This window comes from Heterodontus francisci, chromosome 3 (genome assembly GCF_036365525.1).
Source record: "Heterodontus francisci isolate sHetFra1 chromosome 3, sHetFra1.hap1, whole genome shotgun sequence".
NCBI classification, from domain to species: domain Eukaryota; kingdom Metazoa; phylum Chordata; class Chondrichthyes; order Heterodontiformes; family Heterodontidae; genus Heterodontus; species Heterodontus francisci.
This window is the reverse complement of record NC_090373.1, coordinates 161,718,866-161,743,881: the sequence shown is the minus strand read 5'-3', so window position 1 is coordinate 161,743,881 and position 25,016 is coordinate 161,718,866. Positions and strand designations below refer to the sequence as shown.

The window sequence follows — 25,016 nt, the reverse complement described above, 5'->3', positions numbered from 1 at the left end:
TCTCTTTTTTCTTAGATAACTGATGTAGGAATGAGTTCTCACATTTATCCCATTCCATCATCCAGATCCTACTTCAGGACCTGATCTAATTAGTTTTTTTTAAACAGATTCTGACCCCCAAATCCAAATCAATCTCTGCTGAAATTATTCAATATCCTTTTGGATGTTGTAGCCATGATAAGAAAATGCAAATGATGGAATATTTTAATATTGCTGCATACAAACATACCTTTAATGCAAAGCAGGACGCAAACAAATGTCTGACCAAAGCATCATATTCCTGTCTCACTTCTTTCCTGATCTCATCTTTTAGCTTTGCATTCTCTTCCTCCAGGTTTGCCAGCTTTGCTCGGAGAGCTGTGATCTCTATAATTATCTCGTGACTGAGATCAGCTAACTGAGAAAAAAAAAGGAACATAGACAGCAGAGAAATTTGGTAACTTTGAAATTCTGCAACATGTACATCCATCAAGAACAAAAGAAGTATCAGGGATGAGGAAAGATCATTCAGCTCATTAAAGTTCATCCCTCTCCCAACTCTCCCATCGTGACACCTAATTTTATTTTGTACAACTACAGTGTTTGTAGCCCTTTGCCTTGCTGGGAAAATATTCCTCACTCTGACTTCAGCGAGTAATACCATGTGTCATCTTGGCCAAGTAACCGTGACGGTGAGTCAGAAGATCGGATTCAAGCCCCACTGCAGAACGCAGGAGCACAGGAACAGGAGGAGGCCACTCAATTAGATTATGCAAGATCTGCATCTTAACTCCATTTACCTGCCTTGGTTTTGTAACCTTTAGTACACTTGTCTAACATGACAGGAAGTGCTCCCTGACATCACTCCTGATTGGCCTAGCTCTAATTTTAAGGCTATGCTTCTTTATTCTGGACTCCCACATGAGAGGGAATAGTTTCTCTCTACTTACCCTATCAACTCCTTTAATCATCCTAAACACCTCCGTGGGATCACCCCTTAATCTTCTATACACAAGGTATTACAAGGTATGCAAACTGTCTTCATAACATAATACTTCTATCCCCAGTTTTATTCTGAACTTCAGCGCATAATTTGGGCTGATGTTACAGCTCAGAACTGAGGGAATGATGTATTGTCAGAGGTGCCGCCTTTCACGACCTCAGGATGTGCCAAATGCTTTACAGCAAACAAAGTACCTTTAAAGTATAGTCACTGTTGTAACCTAGGATAGATCAGGAAAGAAGGACCTGAGGACATTAGTGAAAAATAAAGTTAGAGAAAAAAATAGGAATGAGGCCCATTCGAGTAAACATAAAAGTAACACTATTTATAGAATATTAGAAGTGTTGTCTTGGCCAACATTCCTTTCTCAATCAACAGCACCAAAACATTATCTGGTCATTTACCTCACTACAGTTTGTTGGTTCTTGCTGAGTGCAAATTGGCTGCTGCATTTGCTTCCAATACTAAAACAGTGACCACACTTCAAAAGTAATTCACTGGCCAAGAAGAAAGTAAAAGGCACTAAATAAAGTCTATCTTAAAGGCATTCCTATTTTTAAAATATATTTATATATGATCTCCACAATTAATGGGACTCACCATTCATAGCACATTAACAGTACAGGTTTTGGCTCATAGGTACTTTTTATCAGCTTTTTTTGTAAACATAAAGCAAATGTGTTGGAAGAAAGGAAGAAGAGCTCAATCTTTCTCATAATGGATAGATAGATTTCAATGAGATTTCCCCTGCCCTGAATTGCCTTCTTTCTGAACTATCAATGGTGCAACAGAATACATTTTTGAATTCCATTTTCTTGCAGCATAAATTAAATGCAAGTTTTAAATTTAATATAAAAGATCAGGAATATCCTTGTTAAAATTCATAATTTTACCAAAAACTAAAATTACCAGAAATATATCAATAAAAGCAGATGCCTTAAAATGTAGTTAAATATAGTGAAATAATAATGTGCTTCTGTAAATAAAGGATTTGCATTTTGCGTGTGGTTGTTATTTTGTTGGGGTTAATAAAAGCCCTTTTGCAGTAAGGAAATCTTTGAAATGTTTACTACTAGTACCCTTGAGCAGCAGGATCCAATTTTAGCAAACATAAATCTTTTTTTTTGGAAGTAGAAGTATGGCTTACTACAATGTTATGTCAATAATTTAGCTGTCTGGAGGTCTGAACTCCAAATGTTGGTCCTGACAATGTTATGGAGAGCAGGATGGCTGCACCAGAGCCACTGGAAGTGCTCTGTGTGGGCAGGTGCTTGGGAGTGGAATCCCCTATCAGTACGTAATCGGCAAGGTGGTCTGCACTCCTGAGGTCTATATGCCTTTCTTCTGCCCCACATCCTTAGGCCATGGAAGCCTTCTAATTGCTAGATTTTCCATGTTTCTCTACCCCTCTGCTATTCTGCTGTTACCATTTACACCTCCTATGGAACCAGCTTTTGTTTATCACGCGTCTCTTTAGCACCTCATTTTACCTTGTACCAACGTCATTTTTGTCATTTAATCACTCCTGCCCTCCCCACTTTGTTCTTCTCCTGATCCTCTCCTTTTTCCCTGCCTCTGTACTTGCTGAATAGCTGTTCATCTCTAACTTTTACCTGTTTGGATGAAAGGTCACAGATCTGAAACATTAACTCTGTTTCTGTCTCCAATAATGCTGAGTATTCCCAGCATTTTCTGTTTTTATTTCAGATTTTCAGCATCTGCAGTATTTTGTCTTGGTTTCAATGTTATGAAGGTTCTGCTTTTTTTCAGAGCAGGCTCCTAAACTGCCATCACTTTCCATTTTTTACCCTGTTGCATATGTATCCAAACTATTCATGAGAACTATCAACGACACCAAGCAGGAGAGACCCAAAAGGAAGCTGGGTTCAAAAAGGTGCACAGTATCAACCAAGATTCAGAAGCCCGAACCATCTTCCAATTCAACCTTCATTTATTGGTGGGTTCACCATAACTTCTTCGCTTTTGTACTATGTGCCATACAAATTGTCATTGGGATCCTACAACTGATGCGGGATCCTGTTTTTCATATTTACACAGTCTCCCACCTGTTTTGGTTTAAGAAATTGTATCAGGTGAGCAAAGAGTTGTATAAGGTCTCCACCAGATTTTCTTCTGCTGGTTCCCTGTTCTTCAAATGAGAACCAGACGACTAACAGTTTAAAAATCCCACACCCCACTATCCCAACCCCCATGCTACTAACCCATCCCCCACCCGGCACCCCACCCACCACGTGTGTGTTTAAATTAAGTATGCAGAAACCCAATTATTTTACTTACAAGAGACCATGATCCTCCCATTATTAAATAATTTTGTAATTTTCTATAGAATTCATAGGAGCAGCAGTAGGCCATTCAGCCCATCGAGCCTGCTCCGCCTTTCAATACGGTCATGCCTGATCATCCACGGTCAATCTCTACTTTAAACATACTCAATGACTGAGTTTCCACAGCCCTCTGGGGTAGAGAATTCCAAAGATTCACAACCCTCTGAGTAAAAAAATTTCTCCTCATCTCTGTCCTAAGTGGCTTCCCCCTTATTTTGAAATTGTGTCCCCTGGTTCTAGATTCCCCAACCAGGGGAAACATCTTAGCTGCATCTACCCTGTCTATCCCTTTAAGTATTTTGTAGGTTTCAATGAGATCACCTCTCATTCTTTGAAACTCTAGAGAATACAGGCCCAGTTTCCCAATCTCTCTCCATAGGACAGTCCCGCCATCCCGGGAACGAGTCTGGTGAACCTTTGTTGCACTCCCTCTATGGCAGTAATATCCTTCCTAAGGTAAGGGGACCAAAACTGCACACAGTACTCCAGGTGCAGTCTAACCAAGGTTCTATACAATTGAAGCAAGACTTCGCTACTCCTGTACAGAAATCCTCTTGCAATAAAGGCTAACATACCATTGGCCTTCCTAATTGCTTGCTACACCTACATGTTAGCTTTCAGTGACTTATTGACAAGGACACCCAGGTCCCTTTATCACATCTACACTTTCTAATCTCTTACCATTTAAGAAATACTCTGCACATCTATTCCTCCTACCAAAGTAGATAACCTCACATTTTTCCACATTATATTCCATCTGCCACGTTCTTGCCCACTCACTGAGTCTGTTCAAATCCCCTTGAAGCTGCTTTGCATCTTCCTTACAACACACATTCCCACCTAGTTTTGTGTCATCTTGTTTATGCCAGCAAAAAGATCAAGTAAAGTGGTCTGCTTGTCGCAAAACTGTGCTGAACTGTTAACAAATTGCTCAACTGTTTCAAAGTTTTCCAAAGAACTATTCTACAGCTTTGTCCCAAGAACCCAAATTGCTTGTCATTTTCTTTATTCATTTTTTTCCATTTATTTTATTTCCCCAGTACAGAAACTAGCAGAACTACAACACACTGGTGCCCAGTGCTGCAGAGTCCACTCCATTTTCATTGCAGAACAGATTTTACAGCTGTAACAGTGAAAGAACTGCCTATTTTGTTCCTGTTTGCAGATTTGCCTCAAAACCACATTGCAGGCTTAAGTTTAATCTGCCTGTGGCCAGAAAAAAGGTAGTGGCAGCAAAGGCTCTCACACAGATTCTCCACTGGAGGTGGCTGCGTCACCTCCTCTTTACTGTTGATGACAGAATCATAATATGGAGTTGTGTGCGTGTGTCGGGGTGGGGGGGCGGGGGGGGGGGCAGGGAGAACAGAGAAGAGTTTTGGCAGTACTCAGTTTAAAAATATATTTCTAATAATTTTCAAAATATGTGGCCCAATCAATGTGATAAAATGGGTGCAATACTACCCTGTGTTCTACTATTTTATTCTGTGATACTGCTCCAAAAATCAAGAGCGCGGAATAGCTCAACTTGTCTAAGGAGTTAAGGGGATTCTCCAGAAGTGGGACTCTCCAGAAGTGGGGCTCTCCAGAAGTGGGACTCTCCAGAAGTGGGACTCTCCAGAAGTGGGGCTCTCCAGTCCACAGCAGTGGTGGATTAATAATCCCAGTGTCACGGTCTACAATTGATATTCAAACACCATGCTGAATAAATAGTTGTAAACAGAGGCTAGTTTACCTGTATTGTTGGCGTTGTAGATGATGTTTGGGATTTCTGCATTCCCTTCATTTCCTGAAAAAAATGTGCAGAATATTAACTTTTTTTCTAAGTATTATACATTCTATGTAATTCTATGTAATAAACAAGTTTTAAACTAGAAATTCTTCCCCCATTATGGAAAAAACCTTACCCTCCCAGATTCAGGTAGTCACATATTTGACTAAGGAAAGTAGTTTGTAGAATGTGCGTAAACTGCCATTCCCCGAGATGATTTTATGTATCCTGGATCAGATTCTGCTAAGCCCAGGAACAAGCCAACTCAGAAGTCCTTCAATCTGCTTGCCCTTCACAGCAGGGGACCAAAGCTAAACATGGTTGAGACATGCCATCACATTGAGCAACAGTGCTGATAGACAGATGACAGGCAGTCAGATGGACAGACAGACAGAGCCAGAAACCTTTAAAAAGGAAGGTGATCTTGTCTTGGCTGCAGAATGGACATGTGGTCATTTTTGGTTCCTATCATTTTGAGTGTGTAATTTAGGGACATTCCCTCAACAGTCAGCATCTGACATGGTGCATCAGTCAGACAACTCGTTTGAATCAGACTGCTGCAGCCAGGATTGCAAGATGGAGTCTTGTGAACTAAAGATAAACAGCTGAATAGTAACATTTTAAAATCTTATTCCTTTTCATTCAATCTTGGATTACAAAGGAAATTGATACACGTACAAAACAGGAACTTCACCACTGCCACATCACTGCACATTCTATTTGAAAGTGAATCATACCACAATGCTGCATTAGGCTTTATGAACTTATTGTGTTTTCACAACTTGCACAGGTTTAACAATGCAGTTTTCTACTGAGCAGTCATGGAGAACATTGCAATGTTGTAAAAGAGAATGCAGACATGACAGGCCAAATAGTCTTCTTCTGTGCTGTTGTTATGAACCTGGGACTTTGTAGTGTGGTTATGTTTTAAAAACTGTGATTTTTAATGCAGTGTAAAATTCTGCCCAGAGACAAGTTGGAGGTCATGGTTACCATGGAAAACAAGGAACTCAGATCAAAGACCTTTTTGAAAGCAGGGTAACGTCTGAAAGGACAATGGGTTTCACTCTCCCAGACTCTCAGATTGGAAACAGGGACCCAGGGCTCTAAAAATGTCAATTCAAGTTGCAATTGTTAACACGTGGAAACAAAGGAAGGCCCAGGTGGTTTTGCTATGGTCAGACATATGTTCTCTGAAAATTTTAAAAGGCAAATGACTATTGACTTTTGTTCTGGATAAATTCAACAGACATTCCAAGGTTTGGCAGGCTGTAAGGAAGAAAGGGACCAACAAGCGGGAAGCTGTGCAGTCTGAAAAGTGAGCGGGAGAGAGAGAGAAACAGCTACTCTGAGATCACTGATACAACAAAAGGCTGTTAAGACTTGAACCCGATTCAAAAGTTGAGGTTTGCAGAGGAGAAAAGACCAACAGGGTCACCAGAGATTGCCTTAATGGAAGTCCAGATTGAACGTGCTCGGAGGAAGTGAGCGAAGAGGACATTGACTTTGAGAAGGACTGGAAGACCCAACTCACTGCAACTGGGAGGAGTTTGGGACTTTTAATCGCAATGATACCTTTTTTTGCTGAGAACACTGTGTACGTATAAATGTGATGTGGAGCTTTCAAGTGTTTTGTCATGTAGGCCCCCACCTGTCAGGAATGAGGCATATTAATTTTGTCATATGAACATTGATTTTAAACTTGCTGGGAAGAAGAGAAGGCCTGTTACAAGTGCTGCCAGATACTTAGCTGAAAAACATTTGCATACTAACAGACAGGGCTTGTGGAAACAAAAGGACCATTCCCTGTCAGATTTTAATGGATTTTGATCACCAGACATTGAAGGTGTAAGGAAGAGATTCCAGAGACTGCTAAGGTGATACAATCCACAAAAGTCAGGACTGGTTAAACCAGCTGGTCACATGACTAACTGGCTGGTCCAGGGTTTTTTGAACTAGCCACAGAGTTTTTGAACGTGGAAAGACTATTTGCTCCTGGAGTAAGAAGACCTCTCCTGTCTGCTCCCATCTCTTCCTCACAAGCCTCTGGACCCACTAAGGTCACATGAACTTCAAGAGAGAAAAATCTCCTACCTTGAACAAGGTTTAAGAAGAATACTGGGTCCTAAAGAAAAGCAAGACCTACCTACAATCAAGGACTTTACTGGGAGCTCGAAGAACAGTAACCAAAACCATCTTCAGATATTGCCTCAAACTCTTTTCTGACTCTATCTACATGTGTGTATCGCGTATGCATGCTAGCGTGGGAGCGTTGCATATCGGTATTAGAATTTAAGTTTAGTAAAGTTCAACCTTTTTTCTTTAAACCGAAGAAAACCTGTCTGGCTAGTTTCTTTGCCTTATAATTGGAAAGCAGTGAACAAGGATTCACCAAGGGGGAGCTAAAAAAAATGGTGTGTTTAAAATTAAACCCTGTCACGTTAAGACCAGGTGAAGGCTGAGAGGGAATCCTAGACCCCTTTATCACCTGGTCGTAACAGTGTTAATAAGTTAATGGGAAATATCTTTCTCTGTAATTTAGCCTAATAGCTTTCTACTAAATACAGTCTAATTAATATTGATTTTGAGTTTAGTTGTTATAGTAAAAGTCTTAAAACATGAGATCTAATCGTTTACTTCTATAATTGATCTGGGGAGTTCATATATCTTGTTTTAAAGTTAACGGTCTCTATGGAGGTCATAACACTGCAAACATCTATGGTTTTAAGTATGACAGTGAGACGATAATGAATGCATCTTCCAGCACATTTAGAAAGTGAAGCATCACTTGTTTCCACAGCACCAGAGAAAACAGACACAATACTATAGCGAAAGAAAATATTGTCACTATGATAATGCCATCACGTTATTGAGCAAGTGTCTGTTCAAAACTTTTAATCTTACACTAACACACACGCAGTACTCCACACACGTGAACAAACAGAGAAACATACGTGCATCCACCTGACATACACACACCCATCTGATGAATCTATCACATGGTTTCTGTTAGCTACTATTAAAATATCCCTTCAAAGGAAGGGAAGAGAAATCAATGTGACATTGTCATTGCAAAATAATAGTCATAATGTTGTCAGATGTTAAAAAAAAGCACCTGTGGCAACTAAATATAAAGCCTATATTGTTAACAGCCACTTTGCATGCTGTTCCGTACCTGTTCTTTTTGGTAAAGCAGCTGGTGCTCCCTACGAAGTATGTTTTCGTAACACATGGAATAAGTCTCAAAGTTACTGCGCTCCCTTCCCATTACATCACAGGCTAGAGTCACAAGGCAGTCTCTTAAATGATCTTTGCGGAAAATAATCTGTCAAAATCACCAAATCATTATAATACACAGCAGAGCCATGCTTCATATTTGCATCATTTAAATCTTCCTTTATGGTACAATTTTTTTAAAAATTCTGATTTCCTACCCCCTCCCCCACCCTCAACCCATAGATAGGCTAGCAGAATGGACAGACAAGTGACAGATGGAATTTAATATAGAGAAGTGTGAGGTGATGCATTTTAGCAGACAGGAAAGGGAGAGGCAACGTAGAATTAATGGCACAGTTCAAAAGACTGTGCGGGGACTTCTAATAGGCCACCAAACCCAACTCTAATCCAATTAAGGGGTTGCCCCAACAAAAATCATGACTTTAATCTACTTCTCCCTAAGGGCAGGACCAGACCAGTCCAATGTGAAAATTCTGCCCGATGGCAGAGGTGGAGGTAAGAGAGGAGGGGGAGTTGCACTATTGATTAGGGAGGACATCACAGCAGTACTTAGACAGGATATTCCGGGGGGAATGTCCAGCAAGGCCATATGGGTAGAACTTAGAAATAAGAAAGGGGTGATCACTTTGATGGGATTATACTATAGGCCCCCCAATAGTCAGAGGGAAGTGGAGAAGCATATATGTAGAGAAATCACAGATAGGTGTAGGAATTATAGGGTTGTAATAGTAGGTGATTTTAACTTCCCTAATATTGACTGGGACTGTCATAGTGCTAAGGGATCAGATGGGGAAGAATTTGTTCAGTGTATCCAGGACAGTTTTCTGAAGCAGTACATGGATAGCCCTACTAGAGAAGGGGCTACACTCGACCTCCTCTTAGGAAATGAGGCTGGGCAGATGGTTGATGTGTCAGTGGGGGAGCACTTTGGGACCAGTGAACATAACTCTATTAGCTTCAAGATAGTTATGGAAAAGGATAGGACTGGTCCTCAGGTTGAAGTCCTAAATTGGGGGAAGGCTAATTTCGATGGTATCAGACAGGAACTTTCAAAAGTTGAATGGGAGAGGCTGTTTACAGGTAAAGGGACATCTGGCAAGTGGGAGGCTTTTAAAAGTGAGATAGGAAGAGTTCAGAGCCGGCATGTTCCTATTAGATGGAAGGGCAAGGCTGGCAAGTTTAGGGAGCCTTGGTTGACGAGGGATATTGAGGGTCTGGTCAGGACAAAGAAGGAGGCATATGTCAGGTATAGGCTGCTGGGATTGAGCAAGTCCCTCGAGGAGTATAGGGGATGTAGGACTACACTAAAGAAGGAAATTAGGAGGGCGAAAAGGGGCCATGAGATTTCCCTGGCAGATAAGATAAAGGAGAATTCTAAAAGATTCTATAAGTATATTAAGAGTAAAAGGGTAGCTAGGGAGAGAGTAGATCCCCTTAAGGATCAGTGTTGCAATCTATGTGTGGAGCCATGGGAAATGGGCGAGGTCTTAAATGAATATTTCTTGTCTGTATTTATTGTGGAGAAGGTCATGGAAGCCATTGAGTTCAAGGGATGGAACACCGATATCCTGGAGCATATCAACATTACAAAGGAGGAGGTGTTGGAGGTTTTGAAGCGCATTAAGGTGGATAAATCCCCAGGGCTGACCAGGTGTATCCTAGGATGCTATGGGAAGCAAGGGAGGAGATTGCTGGGGCCTTGGCAGAGATTTTTGTGTCATCATTAGCCACGGGTGAGGTACCGGAAGACTGGAGGATAGCTAATGGTGTGCCTTTATTTAAGAAGGGCAACAGGGATAAGCCAGGGAACTACAGGCCGGTGAGCTTTACATCAGTGGTAGGAATGTTATTGGAAGGGATTCTGAGAGACAGGATTTATATGCATCTGGAAAGGCATGGTTTGATTAGGGATAGTCAGCATGGCTTTGTGCGTGGGAAATCATGTCTTATGAATTTGATTGAGTTTTTCGAGGAGGTGACCAAGAGGATTGACGAGGGCAGGGCGATGGACGCTGTCTACATAGACTTTAGCAAGGCCTTTGACAAGATCCCGCATGGTAGGCTGGTCCAGAAGTTTCGAACACATGGGATCCAGGGTGAGCTAGCAAATTGGATACAAAATTGGCTTGGTGACAGGAGGCAGAGGGTGGTAGTGGAGGGTTGTTTTTCAGATTGGAGGCCGGTGACCAGTGGTGTGAAGTAGGGATCGGTGCTGGTCCCTCTGTTGTTTGTCATATATATTAATGACTTGGATGTGAATGTAAGGGGCATGATTAGTAAGTTTGCAGATGAAACCAAAATTGGTGGTATAGTGAACAGTGAAGAAGGTTGTCTAAGGTTACAACAGGATATAGATCAACTGGGAAAGTGGGCAAGGGACTGGCAAATGGAATTTAACGCAGACAAGTGTGAAGTGATGCATTTTGGGAAGTTAAACCAGGGCAGGACATATACAGTGAATGACAGGGCCCTGGGGAGTGTTCTTGAGCAGAGACACCTTGGGGTGCAAGTACATAGTTCCCTGAAAGTGGCAACGCAGGTAGACAGGGTGGTGAAGAAGGCGTATGGCATGCTTGCCTTCATTGGCCGAGGCATTGAGTACAAGAGTTGGGACGTCATGTTGCAGTTGTCCATAACGTTGGTTAGGGCGCATTTGGAGTACTGTGTGCAGTTCTGTTCGCTGCACTACAGGAAAGATGTGATTAAGCTAGAGAGGGTGCAGAAAAGATTCACAAGGATGTTGCCTGGTTTGGAGGGCTTGAGTTATAAAGAGAGGTTGGATAGGCTGGGTCTGTTTTCCCTGGAGCGAAGGAGGCTGAGAGGGAACATGATAGAGGTATATAAAATTATGAGAGGCATAGATAGGGTAGATAGCCAGAGTCTGTTTTCCATGGTTTCCCATAGATTGTGTTTCCTACAAGCCTTATTGAATTCTTTGAAGATGTGACAAAACACATTGATGAAGGAAGAGCAGTGGATGTGGTGTATATGGATTTTAGCAAGGCGTTTGATAAGGTTCCCCATGGTAGGCTCAATCAGAAAGTGAGGAGGCATGGGATACAGGGGAAGTTGGCTGTCTGGATACAAAATTGGCTGGCCCATAGAAGTCAGAGGGTGGTAGTAGATGGAAAGTATTCAGCATGGAGCTCGGTGACCAGTGGTGTTCCACAAAGATCTGTTCTGGGACCTCTACTCTTTGTGATTTTTATAAATGACTTGGATGAGGAAGTGGAAGGCTGGGTTAGCAAGTTTGCCGATGACACGAAGGTTGCTGGAGTTGTGGATAGTGTGGAAGGCTGTTGTAGGTTGCAACAGGACATTGACAGGATGCAGAGCTGGGCTGAGAAGTGGCAGATGGAGTTCAACCTGGAAAAGTGTGAAGTGATTCATTTTGGAAGGTCGAATTTGAATGCAGAATACAGGCTTAAAGACAGGATTCTTGGTAGTGTGGAGGAACAGAGGGATCTTGGGGTCCATGTCCATAGATCGCTCAACGTTGCCACCCAAGTTGATAGGGTTGTTAAGAAGGCGTATGGTGTGTTGGCTTTCATAAACAGGGGGATTGAGTTTAAGAGCCGCGAGGTTATGCTGCAGCTCTATAAGGCCCTGGTTCGACCACACTTGGAATATTGTGTTCAGTTCTGGTCGCCTCATTATAGGAAGGATGTGGAAGCTTTAGAGAGGGTGCAGAGGAGATTTACCAGGATGCTGCCTGGACTGGAGGGCATGTCCTGCGAAGAAAGATTGAGGGAGCTAGGGCTTTTCTCATTGGAACGAAGAAGGATGAGAGGTGACTTGATAGAGGGGTACAAGATGATGAGAGGCATAGATAGAGTGGATAGCCAGAGACTTTTTCCCAGGGTGGAAAGGGCCATCACCAGGGGGCATAATTTTAAGGTGATTGGAGGAAGGTTTCGGGGAGATGTCAGAGGTAGGTTCTTTACACAGAGAGTAGTGGGTGCGTGGAATGCGCTGCCAGCGGTGGTAGTAGAAGCAGATACATTAGGGGCATTTAAGCGACTCTTGGATAGGTACATGGATGATAGTAGAATGAAGGGTAGGTAGTTACTTAGATCTTAGAGTACGTTAAAGGTTCGGCACAACATCGTGGGCCGAAGGGCCTGTACTGTGCTGTACTGTTCTATGTTCTATGTTCAATGGTAGGGGTGACTAAAACTAGAGGGCATAGATTTAAGGTGAGAGGGAGGAGGTTTAAAGGGGATCAAAGGGGTAAATTTTTCACACAAAGAATAGTGGGTATCTGGAATGAGCTGCCTGAGGAGGTGGTGGAGGCAGGAACAGTAGCGACATTTAAGAGGCATCTGGACAGGTACTTGAATGAGCAAGGCATAGAGGGATATGGAATTAATGCAGGCAGGTGGGATTAGTATAGATAGGCATTATGGTCGGCATGGACGCTGTGGGCCGAAGGGCCTGTTTCTATGCTGTGCGACTCTATGACTCTGTGGCATAGTTCTAAAGAGTGTGCAGGGACAGAGGGACCTGGGGTTCCTGTGCACAGATCTTTGAAGGTGTCAGGACATATTGAGAGGGTAATTAGCAAAGCATATGGGATCTTGGGCTTCAGAAATGGAGGTATTGAGTACAAAAGAAGGGAAGTTATGCTGAACCTTTATAAATCTTTGTTTCCAGTTCTGGCCACTACACTTTAGGAAGGAAGTGAGGGTCCTGGAGAGGGTGCAGAGGAGATTTGTCAGAATGGTTTCAAGTGTGAGGGATTTTAGCTGCAAGATTTGGTTGGAGAAAGGGGTTGTTCTTGAAGCAAAGGAGATTAGATAGAGATGTATAAGATTATGACAGGTTTAGATAAGGTAGACAAAGAAAAGCTATTCCCATTAGCTGATGGTACAAGGACGAGGGGACACAGATTTACAGTTTTGGTCGAAAAATACAGAGGAATGTGAGGAAGAACCTTTTTATGCAGTGAGTGGTAATGAACAGGAAGTGCAGACAATGAATGATTTCAAAAGGATATTGGTTGGGCACTTGAGGAAAATAAACTTGCAGGCCTACAGGGATAGAGCAAGGGAACGGAACTGACTGGATTGCTCTACAGGGAGCCGGCATGGACTCCATGGGCCAAATGGCCTCCTTCTGTGCCATAATAACTCGATGAATCTCTGAGGATTTAAAAAATGTGCCCAAAGTGCAACTGATCGCCCTGCTATCGAGCGAATTCACGGAGGTGACCTTTCAAAAATTAAGTTCCCTCCTGCCCACCATAGAAACACTGGAGGCTAAAGATGTGCTGGTATCCCATGGTATCCTGCACTGTATTTGGTATCTCCAGCACTCTTCTGGCACTACATTTGAGTGAATGTTAGAGGGTGGCAGGGGTATGGTGGACGTGCTGGGTTACCTTAATCTACTTCCCATACAGTTGGATGCAATTGCAGACAGTGGTGGAAATTTTAATCTAACCCGCCCATTGGGAAATTGATGGGATTGGGTGCAATGCTGGGTTTATACCCTGATCGATTTTTCTCTCCACTGAAGTCCATTGGATGAGTGTAAAGGCAACAGTCTATCCGTTCCATGGGTTTCCCTCCTTAGGTTAAAATTACCCCCAGTGTCTGCACTTCATGGACAGACTCCCATTCACCCTAGAGAGAGTTCTTCCAAAATCCATTAAAGTATGATTGAAAGCCAAAAAAAAATTATTTTTGCTCATTTTTAGGTGGATTATTCACAAATTAAAAATATAAAGGAACAATGGAGCATTTCTATAAGTACATAATAATCGCCTTTGACCAACATTACCATACAGAAATAAAAAAGGTATAAATATAAAAGATAACAGTTTCAAATTTTGCACAGTAGCTACTTTGACTCAAGAACTGACCTTGGTAACTAAGACCTGTTATTGACACACGATAGCAAATTTACTTGCATTTGAGTTTTTAAGCCCCTGGCAAATTAAACTGACTCCGTACCTCGTCATCAGTCTCTTGGGAGTGTTCCTTCAATTTTTGAACAAAGCTTTCAACAATTTGAGGCCTCATTATCGAGAAGTTTTCTGTCATGACTGAATGTTTCCAAAAGTCTGGTGAAAAGAGGAATTTCAAGAGTAATTTACATTTTTCCCCCCTTTTTTAATCATTAAGTTCAAAACATCTTCAGGGCTGCAAATCAGGTATTTTTTAATATTATTGTCCTTCAGTTCCAACACAGAATCATATGGTAAATCAAGGTCTTTACCATTTTCAAATTAATGAAAATGAATAATGTTTCCTGAGGTAAAAGGTTCAAGTAACAGGGGGCACAAGTTAGACGTATGGTAGAAAGTCAGGCAGAACTTTCCCCTCCAGATGGTAATAGAGTTGCAGGATTTACCAGGAAAGGCTGTTGAAATGAACAGTAGAATTAGGTTCAGGAGCTTTGATGGCAACTGATTGACTCTCTGAGAGAACCTCAGGGTGTATAATTTTAGAACAGAGTTCTTTAATTAAATAAATAAACTCAGAATTGAGCAGGCAGGCCAGCAGGAGTTCAAATAAATTAAATTGGATCCAATTAATTAGATAATATCAGTCAACAAATTGTGCAAATAATACAGGTGAGAAACCTCAACACAGCAAAAGAGAATAATATGATTCTACTAGGGTGGGAAAAGGAGATCTAGATGAAAAAGAAAGGAAAGAAAGTCTTGTATTTATACTGCGCCTTTCACAGCCTTAGGGCCTCCCAAAGCATTTTACAGCCAATTATGTACTTTTTGAATTGTTGTAATGTAGAAAAAGTAATAGCCAATTTGCACACAGCAAGATCCCACAATCAGCAATGTGACAATGGCCAGATAATCTATTTATAGTGATGTTAATTGACAGAGGACTCCCCCGGTCTTCTTAGAATAATGCTGTGGGATCTTTTACCTCCACCTGAGGGGGCATGGATCCTTGGTTTAACATCTCATCTGAAAGACAACATCTTCAACAATGCAGCACTCCTTCAGTACTGCACTGAAGTGTCAACCTGGATGATGAGTTCAGGTCTCTGCAGTGAATATCTATTACTTAGCCAATACTTAGATTAGCAAAGGGCAATAATATTAAACATAATGAGCTGAATTTCAACGTGGAGGAGCAGGTGGATTTAGGTGCGGATGGGGAGGTTATAAAACAGCGAAATTGACAGCGTGTTGGGAAGGTGGCTCCAACTCACTGCCTTCCAGAACTAAGCGGAGTGTGTTTAGCTGCACGTATACATTCCCCTCAGGATTGGAGAGGAAGGCTGTCATTTTCCATATGCTAGAACCATTAGAACGATATTGACACACTGTTTCCAGTTTAACATCGGGTCCATGGGTTTCCCTGGGCTTCCTGAAACTCGCCAGTGAAGCCAAGATGAGCACACAGCGGCAATTGAAGTGGCTGAAGCAATCTCAAGTAACGGTGCCAATTTCTTGCCTGCTCGTGGGAAAGAGTTTGTTCAAAGAAGGACTGAGGATCATAGTCTAAAATTTAGAGTCAGACTTTTCAAGAGTGAAATTAGAAAAAATTTCTACATGTAAAGGATGGTAGAAGTTTGGAACTCTCTTCTGCAAACGGCAATTGTTAATTTTAAATTGATAGAATTTTGTTAACCAAAGGTATTAAGGGATATGGGGCAAAGGCAGGTTTATGGAGTTAAGTCACAGATCAACCACAATCACATTGAATGGTAGCACAGGCTTGAGGGCCTAAATGGTCTACTCCTTCCTATATATTCCTACAGTACTGTTGGTGAGAGGTTAGTTGTACAATTTAGAGGTTACTTTCTGCACTTTGGAGGTTTGCTCTATTAAATCAGATTGGGTGGTGTTTGTATTGTTGTGGTTTAGACCTCATATGAGGACCAAGATGACCAGTTTTATGACCAGGTGAAAGAGGTCCAGGGGTTCCCTCTCAGCCTTCGTCTGGTTTAACCATAACAGTGTTTAACTTTAAAAAAAAACATGTTTTAGTGAATCCTTGTTCACCACTTTCCAATTGTAAGGCAAAGAAAGCAATTCAGACAGGTTTTCTTATATTTTAAACAAGAAAGGTAGAAGTTTATTCATCTTAAACTCTAATCTGGTTACCGACTACGAAAATGCCATGCGACCATGTTTGCATGCATGCGCAGATAGAGACAGAAAAATAGAAAAGAATAAAGGGGAAAAGTTTGAGACAATAGATGGGTTTCTATTTTACTGTCCTTTGAGTTCGATGTGGAGTCTTTGGTTGCCGGTCAGACTTGCAATTCACTGGGGCCCAGTGCATGCTTCAACCTGTTTCGAGGTTGGAATCTTTTCTCTCTTGAACTTTACAAGTCTTCCGTTGGTCCGTTGGCATGGGAGAAAGAGAGAGAGTGAGAGAAAGGCTTCCTTGTTCAGTTATGTGGCACAATTCAAAAACCCCAGGTTTCCCAGCAGGTTAGTCATGTGACTATAATAAAAACAAGAAATGCTGGAATCACTCAGCAGGTCTGGCAGCATCTGTGGAAAGAGAAGCAGAGTTAACGTTTCGGGTCAGTGACCCTTCATCATTTTTATTTCAGATTTCCAGCATCCGCAGTATTTTGCTTTTATTTTAGTCATGTGACTAGTTGGTTTGACCACTTCTGTTTGTGGATTCTGCCATCTTAGCAGTCATCCTGGAATGTGAGCTTCCTCACCTTCAGTGTCTGGTGATCACAGTCCATTTTGGGCTAAGTGGACCAGGGAGTAGTCCTATGCCTCTCAAAGGACTGTCTGTTAGTATGCAAATGTTTTTCCAGCCAAGTATCTGGTGATTTTTTTTAAACAAGTCCTTTCTTCACTCCAGCAACAGTTTAAAAATCAATGTTCATATGACAAAATTAATATGCCTCATTCTTGGCAGGTGAGGGTCTGCATGATACTAGCAACAGTACTCACAGCAGTCACTGCTCACAGCAGAGAGGGGACCAGCAGAGAGGGAAACCACCAGAGTCAGCAGCAATGTGGCTGACTCTTAAAATGCCCTCTGAATGGCCTAGCAAGCCACTCAGTTGTATCAAACTGCTACAAAGTCTAAGAAAAGGAATGAAACTGGAACGTCCACCTGGCATCGACCAAGGCACTGGAATCAACAATGGCAAATCCAGCCCTGTCGACCCTGCAAAGTCCTCATTACTAACATCTGGGGGCTTGTGCCAAAATTGGGAGACCGATCCCACAGACTAGTCAAGCAACAGCCTGACATAGTTGGACTCATGGAACCATAACTTACAGACAATGTCCCAGACACCACCATCACCATCCCTGGGTATGTCCTGTCCCACCAGGCAGGACAGACCCACCAGAGGTGGTGGCACAGTGATATACAGTCGGGAGGGAGTTGCCCTGGGAGTCCTCAACATGGACTCCGGACCTCATGAAGTCTCAGGTCAAACATGGGAAAGAAAACCTCCTGCTGATTACCACCTACTACCCTTCCTCAACTGATGAATCAGTACCCCTCCATGTTGAACACCAATTGGAAGAAGCACTGAGGGTAGCAAGGGCACAAAATGTACTCTGGGTGGGGGACTTCAATGTCCATCACCAAGAGCAACTCGGTAGCTCTACTGCTGACTAAGCTGGCTGAGCCCTAAAGGACATAGCTGCTAGACTGGGTCTGCAGCAGTTGATGAGGGAACCAACAAGAGGGAAAAAACCTATTTGACCTCGTCTTCACCAATCTACCTGCCGCAGATGCATCTGTCCATGACAGTATTGGTAGGAGTGACCACCACACAGTCCTTGTGGAGACGAAATCCCATCTTCACATTGAGGATATCTTCCTTTGTATTGTGTGGCACTGCCACCATGCTAAATGGGATAGATCTTGAAGAGATCTAGCAACTCAAAACTGGGCATCCATGAGGTGCTGTGGGCCATCAGCAGCAGCAGAATTGTATTCAACCACAATCTGTAACCTCATGGCCCAGCATATCCCCCACTCTACCATTACCATCAAGCCAGGAGACCAACCTGGTTCAATGAAGAGTGCAGGAGGGCATGCCAGGAGCAATACCAGGCATACCTCAAAATGAGGTGTCAACCTGGTGAAGCTACAACACAGGACTACTTGCATGCCAAACAGCAGAAGAAGCATGCAATAGACAGAGCTAAGCGATCCACAACCAACGGATCAGATCTAAGCTCTGCAGTCCTGCCACATCCAGTCATGAATGGTGGTGGACAATTAAACAACTGAAAGGAGGAGGAGGCTCCACAAATATTCCCATCCTCAATGATGGGGGAGCCCAGCACATCATTGCAAAAGACAAGGCTGAAGCATTTGCAACAATCTTCAGCCAGGTGCCAAGTGGAGGATCCATCTCAGCCTCCTCCTAAGGTCCCCAGCATCACAGATGTGGAAAATTGCCCAGGTTTGTCCTGTGCACATAAACCAGGACAAGTCCAACCCAGCCAATTACTGCCCTATCAGTCTACTCTCAATCATCAGTAAAGTGACGGAAGGGGTCATCAACAGTGCTATCAAGTGGCACTTGCTCAGCAATAACCCGCTCACTGAGGTTCAGTTTGGGTTCCACCAAGGCCACGCAGCTCCTGACCTCATTACAACCTTGGTCCAAACATGGACAAAAGAGCTGAATTCCAGAGCGAGGTGAGAGTGACTGCCCTTGGCATCAGGGCAGCATTTGACTGAGTATGACATCAAGTAGCCCTAGCAAAACTGGAGTCAATGGGAATCAGCAGGAAAGCTCTCCGCTGGTTGGAGTCATACCTACCACAAAGGAAGATGACTGTGGTTGTCCCAGGCCATCACTGCAGAATTTCCTCAGGGTAGTGTCCTAGGCCCAACCATCTTCAGCTGCTTCATCAATGACCTTCCTTCCATCAGAAGGTCAAAAGTGGGGATGTTCGCTGATGATTGCACAATGTTCAGCACCATTCGTGACTCCTCAGATACTGAAGCAGTCCATGTAGAAATGCAGCAAGACCGGGACAATATCCAGGCTTGGGCTGATAAGTGGCATGTAACATTCGCGCCACACAAGTGCCAGGCAATGACCATCTCAAACAAGAGAGAATCTAATCATCACCCCATGACGTTCAATGGCATTACCATCACTGAATCCCCACTATCAACATTATCACCATTGACCAGAAACTGAACTGGACCAGACACATAAATACTGTGGCTACAAGAGCAGGTCAGAGGTTGTAAATTTTGCAATGAGTAACTCACCTCCTCACTCCCCAAAGCCTGTCCATCATCTACAAGGCACAAATCAGGAAGGTGATGGAATACTCTCCACTTGCCTGGATGGGTGCAGCTCCAACAACACTCAAGAAGCTCAACACCATCCAGGACAAAGCAGCCCACTTGATTGGCACCCCATCTACAAACATTCACTCCCTCCACCACTGACGCACAGTGGCAGCAGTGTGTACCATCTACAAGATGCACTGCAGCAATGCACCTCCGTCGACAGCACCTTCCAAATCTGTGATCTCTACCACCTAGAAGGAAAAGGGCAGCAGATGCATGGGAACACGACCTGCAAGTTCCCCTCCAAGCCACACACCATCCTGACTTGGAACTATATTGCCGTTCCTTTACTGTCACTGGATCAAAATCCTGGAACTCCCTTCCTAATAGCACTGTTGGTGTACCTACACCCCAAGGACCGCTGCAGTTCAAGAAGGCAGCTCACCACCACCTTCTCAAGGGCAATTAGGGATGGGCAATAAATGCTGGCCTAGTCAGCGATGATCACATCCCCCGAACAAATAAAAAAAAAATACACCAGACAGGAGACCAACAGAGGGTGGGCCAGCAGACAGGGGACCAGCATAGAGATGCAGCTCGCAGGAGGCACTACCCACTAAACAGGGTTTACAGGCAGAGGCTCAATCTTCTTGATTTGTCTGAACACCAGTGTGTAAGGAGGCTCAGGATGTCATGTCAGGTAGCAGCAGACATATGCAGCCTCCTCGAAGAAGACATATGCAGCCTCCTCGAAGAAGACCTGCTGCCTGCAGTACCTGGTGGCCTCGCGTTACCAGTTGCTGTCAAAGTCACCACTGTGGGTCAGAAAAACACCACTGAAACCCAACAGCCCTACAATGAAAGCCAAATCACCACCAAATGTATCACTGAAAAGGCCATTGAGATGCTCTTCAAGTGCCTGGTCAGAACTGGAGCTGCCCTTCAGTATGTACCGGCCAGGGTCACCAGAATGGTTGTGGTTTGCTGTGCTCTGCACAACATCGCACAGTGTTGATTTATGGAAGAGCAAATCATCTCAAATGCCTGAGACATCACCCTCCCACCCCGTGCACACCATCTCTTCCCACCCACCCCCCTCACCCCATGTCTGAGATTGGCTCCTCAAATCTCTCTGCAATCATGCTAGGTCCACTTTGAAGGCCTGTTTGTGCTTATAGAGTTAGCTCCTGTTCGTCGACAGCCCCCAAGGTACGTCATCTATTTCCAGTTGAGCAGAGCTTGAAGACAGCTATGCCGTCTGACGTGGGCTCTCCAATGCTGTCCCTGCCAGCACTGACGGCTCTTGCTCACTTCCGAAGTGTGTCACCAGGTGAAAAGCCAGCTATCTGTCTTACTGGTCCCACCAAGGTGTGAGCATCTGTGCTGGTGCATGTTCTGAGTGAGTCCTGTGACTGTGCACCCTCAGTAGGACTCAGCTCCTCCGAACCTTGTAGTTGGCCACATCCACCAACCCCTGTCAGAGATAAAAGACATGAATTAACTGGCCAAGGTAAGAACATGTTGCAAGTTATCATTATGAAGTTGATCACATTTCACTCATTATTGAAATCAGATCAATGTGATTGAGTGCTTTATGACATGTAGGTGGCTTATATTTAATTGTGTCACCAGGTGGCTGGTGTCTCCCCATCTCTAACAGCCAGAGACACGATAACTCCATTATCTCCAGTGCCTCCTTCTCCTCTGCACTTGCCATTTGTGAGAGGTTGGAGGGTCTCTTTTGGTTCTCTCCCTCTCCCTGGTGTTCTGTGGTTTTCATGCAGGGAGGGAAACAAGAGGCATATGAGTGACTGTAATCGCATGTGTCCATCTAATAGATGGAGTACATTTGGTGAAGGTGACTATGAGGGAGAGACATGAAATTGCATAAGGATGAGGGTGAGTGGGAGTGGTGGATGGATAGATGTGGATGTGAGGATGTGCATCAATAGAGAAGGATGGGTACACCTGCAAGGTGAGTGAGTGTGAGAAGTGGTGTGATGGAGTAGGCTTGAGAAGGCAGAGTGAGGGGGTGGTATGATGTGCACTGCAGGATATAGGTAAACGTGCCACTGCACTCACCATTTCCTGACCTGCTTAGGTCATAAAAGCGCTTTCTGCACTGAATTCAGGATCGTGGCAGCATTCTCCTGCTCCTCGTCTTCCACTACCTCCAACCAGGCCTTCTTGATCTCCGCTGCAGACTTTTTACTTCTGTTGGTAGGAACAATATTTCTCTCCAATTCATCACAACTGCCAGCAGCATGTCCAGGGAGGTATCACTGAAAGGAGGCACAGCCTTTGCCTATCTAGAATCCAGGGAGGTATCACTGAAAGGAGGGGCAGCCTTTGCCTATCTAGAATCCAGGGAGGTATCACTGAAAGGAGGTGCAGCCTTTGCCCATCTAGAATCCAGGGAAGTATCATTGAAAGGAGGCACAGCCTTTGCCTATCTAGAATCCAGGGAAGTATCATTGAAAGGAGGCACAGCCTTTGCCCATCTAGAATCCAGGGAAGTATCACTGAAAGGAGGCACAGCCTTTGCCTATCTAGAATCCAGGGAAGTATCATTGAAAGGAGGTGCAGCCTTTGCCCATCTAGAATCCAGGGAAGTATCATTGAAAGGAGGTGCAGCCTTTGCCCATCTAGAATCCAGGGAGGTATCACTGAAAGGAGGTGCAGCCTTTGCCTATCTAGAATCCAGGGAAGTATCATTGAAAGGAGGCACAGCCTTTGCCTATCTAGAATCCAGGGAGGTATCACTGAAAGGAGGTGCAGCCTTTGCCCATCTAGAATCCAGGGAAGTATCACTGAAAGGAGGTGCAGCCTTTGCCCATCTAGAATCCAGGGAGGTATCACTGAAAGGAGGTGCAGCCTTAGCCCATCTAGAATCCAGGGAGGTATCACTGAAAGGAGGTGCAGCCTTTGCCCATCTAGAATCCAGGGAGGTGTCACTGAAAGGAGGTGCAGCCTTTGCCCATCTAGAATCCAGGGAGGTGTCACTGAAAGGAGGTGCAGCCTTTGCCCATCTAGAATCCAGGGAGGTATCACTGAAAGGAGGTGCAGCCTTTGCCCATCTAGAATCCAGGGAGGTATCACTGAAAGGAGGTGCAGCCTTAGCCCATCTAGAATCCAGGGAGGTATCACTGAAAGGAGGTGCAGCCTTTGCCCATCTAGAATCCAGGGAGGGATCACTGAAAGGAGGTGCAGCCTTTGCCCATCTAGAATCCAGGGAGGTATCACTGAAAGGAGGTGCAGCCTTTGCCCATCTAGAATCCAGGGAGGTATCACTGAAAGGAGGTGCAGCCTTTGCCCATCTAGAATCCAGGGAGGTATCACTGAAAGGAGGTGCAGCCTTTGCCCATCTAGAATCCATGCTGCTTCTTGCTTCTCTTTTCTTTCCAAAACCCAGCTCCTTTAACTTGCATGTTTGAAGTGTCCCTTTAAATACTACGGTTCAGATTGTGTCATCCAAGCCTACAGCACACCCGAAGTCATTGAGTGGATGGGAACTGCTGCTCTTACTGCACGCTATCCGACATGCCCACCAGTGCATTGCAAAATTTAAATTGGAGCTAATGCCTCAAATTTATTTCAGCAGTGGCTTTGCTGCTGGCACTGTGGCAGCTTGATCAACATAATGCTAATGACAACAAACTTTCATCACTTCTATTAGCATTTTTCAGATGGACTCCCAGAAAGGGGGGTGGAGGGAGGAGGGAGGTTAATGGCTCTCCAAAACCTCAGGTGCCTGCAAGAGCAAAGCACAGTGGGTGTCCTTTAGGGTAATACATGGATTGGGTCCCTTTGAAAATAAAATCTGAAGGTGAAAGCAGCAAAGTAATTGTCCCAAGATTGATTCCAATCCTGAGAGGATGGATTTAAAATTTAAGATCCTTAACACCGCCAGATACCAGTAACATGTCACCATTATTAGTATTCAATGTTGCTAGGTTTTAATTTAGGTCAATGTCTGCCATCAAGGGGCAGAAAGGAAAATTGCTAATGAGGTACCAATTAGCTACCACTAGATGTCTCTAGTGAATTTTGAAATGCTTTTCTGTGCAGCTTTTCCTTCAATTTCATTACCACAGTAAAATTATCTCATAGAACTGGTAGACATCATAAGATTAAAACCAATTATTTGCAAAGTAAAATTTATATTGTAAGGGATATAAAAAGAAGAAATGCTGGAAATACACAGCAGGTCTGGCAGCATCTGTGGAGAGAGAAGCAGAGTTAACGTTTCAGGTCGGTGACCCTTCATCAGAACTGCTCTGCTGAGTATTTCCAGCATTTCTTGTTTTTATTTCAGATTTCCAGCATCTGCAGTATTTTGCTTTTATTTATATCATAAGGGCTTCATTTTACTTTCTTGACAAAACAGTAAATTATGCAAGTGAGGAAGTACCAGCCTTTTAATGAATGTGCCACTCTTTACCTATTGGCAGAGCTGCTTCTCCTCTGGCTCTTTCTGATATAACAAGTGTCATCTCCTTTGAGATTTTCTTCTGAAGTTCATGGATCATGTAACATTCCATGCTTTCAAGTATTTTATGCAGCTGGAAAAAAGCAGTAATTTATTTCAACTTTCATTTGACTTTTTGTTTTGAATTCTTGTAGAAGCACTGAAGACCGGAAGAAACCTCATTATAGCCTGCATAAAATTATTTGTAGAATTCCCATTATGTTGCTTTACAGACAACAAAATTGTGCCTTTCTGCTTATAGCTGTTTCTCTGCTTCTTTCCTGTTCTGTACTTTTTATGCCCTCCCTCTGTCATTGTCTGTATAAATGTCACTCTTACTGTAATATTTCAATCTCTCAATGAGTGCCTAACTCTTTTCTCACTATTAATCTTTATGTAAGCCTCTTCTCTTTTGTGCCTCTCTCCCCAAATCACTGGAAGGTCCTCACATATGACCATTTACTAAACTACCAATTTCTATCTCAGGACCTGTTGCTAGGCAATGGTGTGAGGAGCTGATGAAAGGAGAGAGTTAGAGACCATGACTGAGGCTGCAACAGGGGACATCAACAGCTAGATGAAAAAAGTCCCAAGCCCATCTAAGTGTCAGCTATGGCTCAGTGGCAGCACTTTTATCTCTGAATCAGAAGGTTATGTGTTCAAATCTAAGCACGTAATCTAGCCGAGCATTCAGTGCATTGTTGAGCTTGGGCTGATTAAGTGGCAAGTAGCATTCACGCCACACTAGTGCCAGGTAATGACCATCTCCAACAAGAGAGAATCTAACCATCTCCCCATGATATTTAATGGCATTACGATCGCTGAATACCCCTCTATCAACATTCTGGGGGTTACCATTGACCAGAAACTGAACTGGAGTAGCCATATAAATACCGTGACTACAAGAGCAGGTCAGAGGCTAGGAATCCTGCAGCAAGCAACTCACCTTCTGACTCCCCAAAACCTGTCCACCATCTACAAACTGCATGTCAGG

At 43.5% G+C, this 25,016-nt stretch overlaps 1 protein-coding gene across 1 annotated transcript in view; it reads right to left on the bottom strand.

The window, feature by feature from the left end:
* LOC137367153 (coiled-coil domain-containing protein 162-like) overlaps positions 1 to 25,016 on the bottom strand; it is an 85,103-nt gene that overhangs the window by 20,922 nt on the left and 39,165 nt on the right. Inside the window, exons 10-17 of the mRNA XM_068028590.1 lie at positions 23,996 to 24,116; positions 14,287 to 14,396; positions 8,271 to 8,420; positions 6,630 to 6,746; positions 5,060 to 5,113; positions 2,521 to 2,595; positions 1,387 to 1,446; positions 230 to 397 (exon numbers count right to left, since the gene is read on the bottom strand). Of these exons, the coding sequence (XP_067884691.1) occupies positions 230 to 397; positions 1,387 to 1,446; positions 2,521 to 2,595; positions 5,060 to 5,113; positions 6,630 to 6,746; positions 8,271 to 8,420; positions 14,287 to 14,396; positions 23,996 to 24,116 (855 nt within the window). The remainder of the gene's footprint in view (positions 1 to 229; positions 398 to 1,386; positions 1,447 to 2,520; positions 2,596 to 5,059; positions 5,114 to 6,629; positions 6,747 to 8,270; positions 8,421 to 14,286; positions 14,397 to 23,995; positions 24,117 to 25,016) is intronic.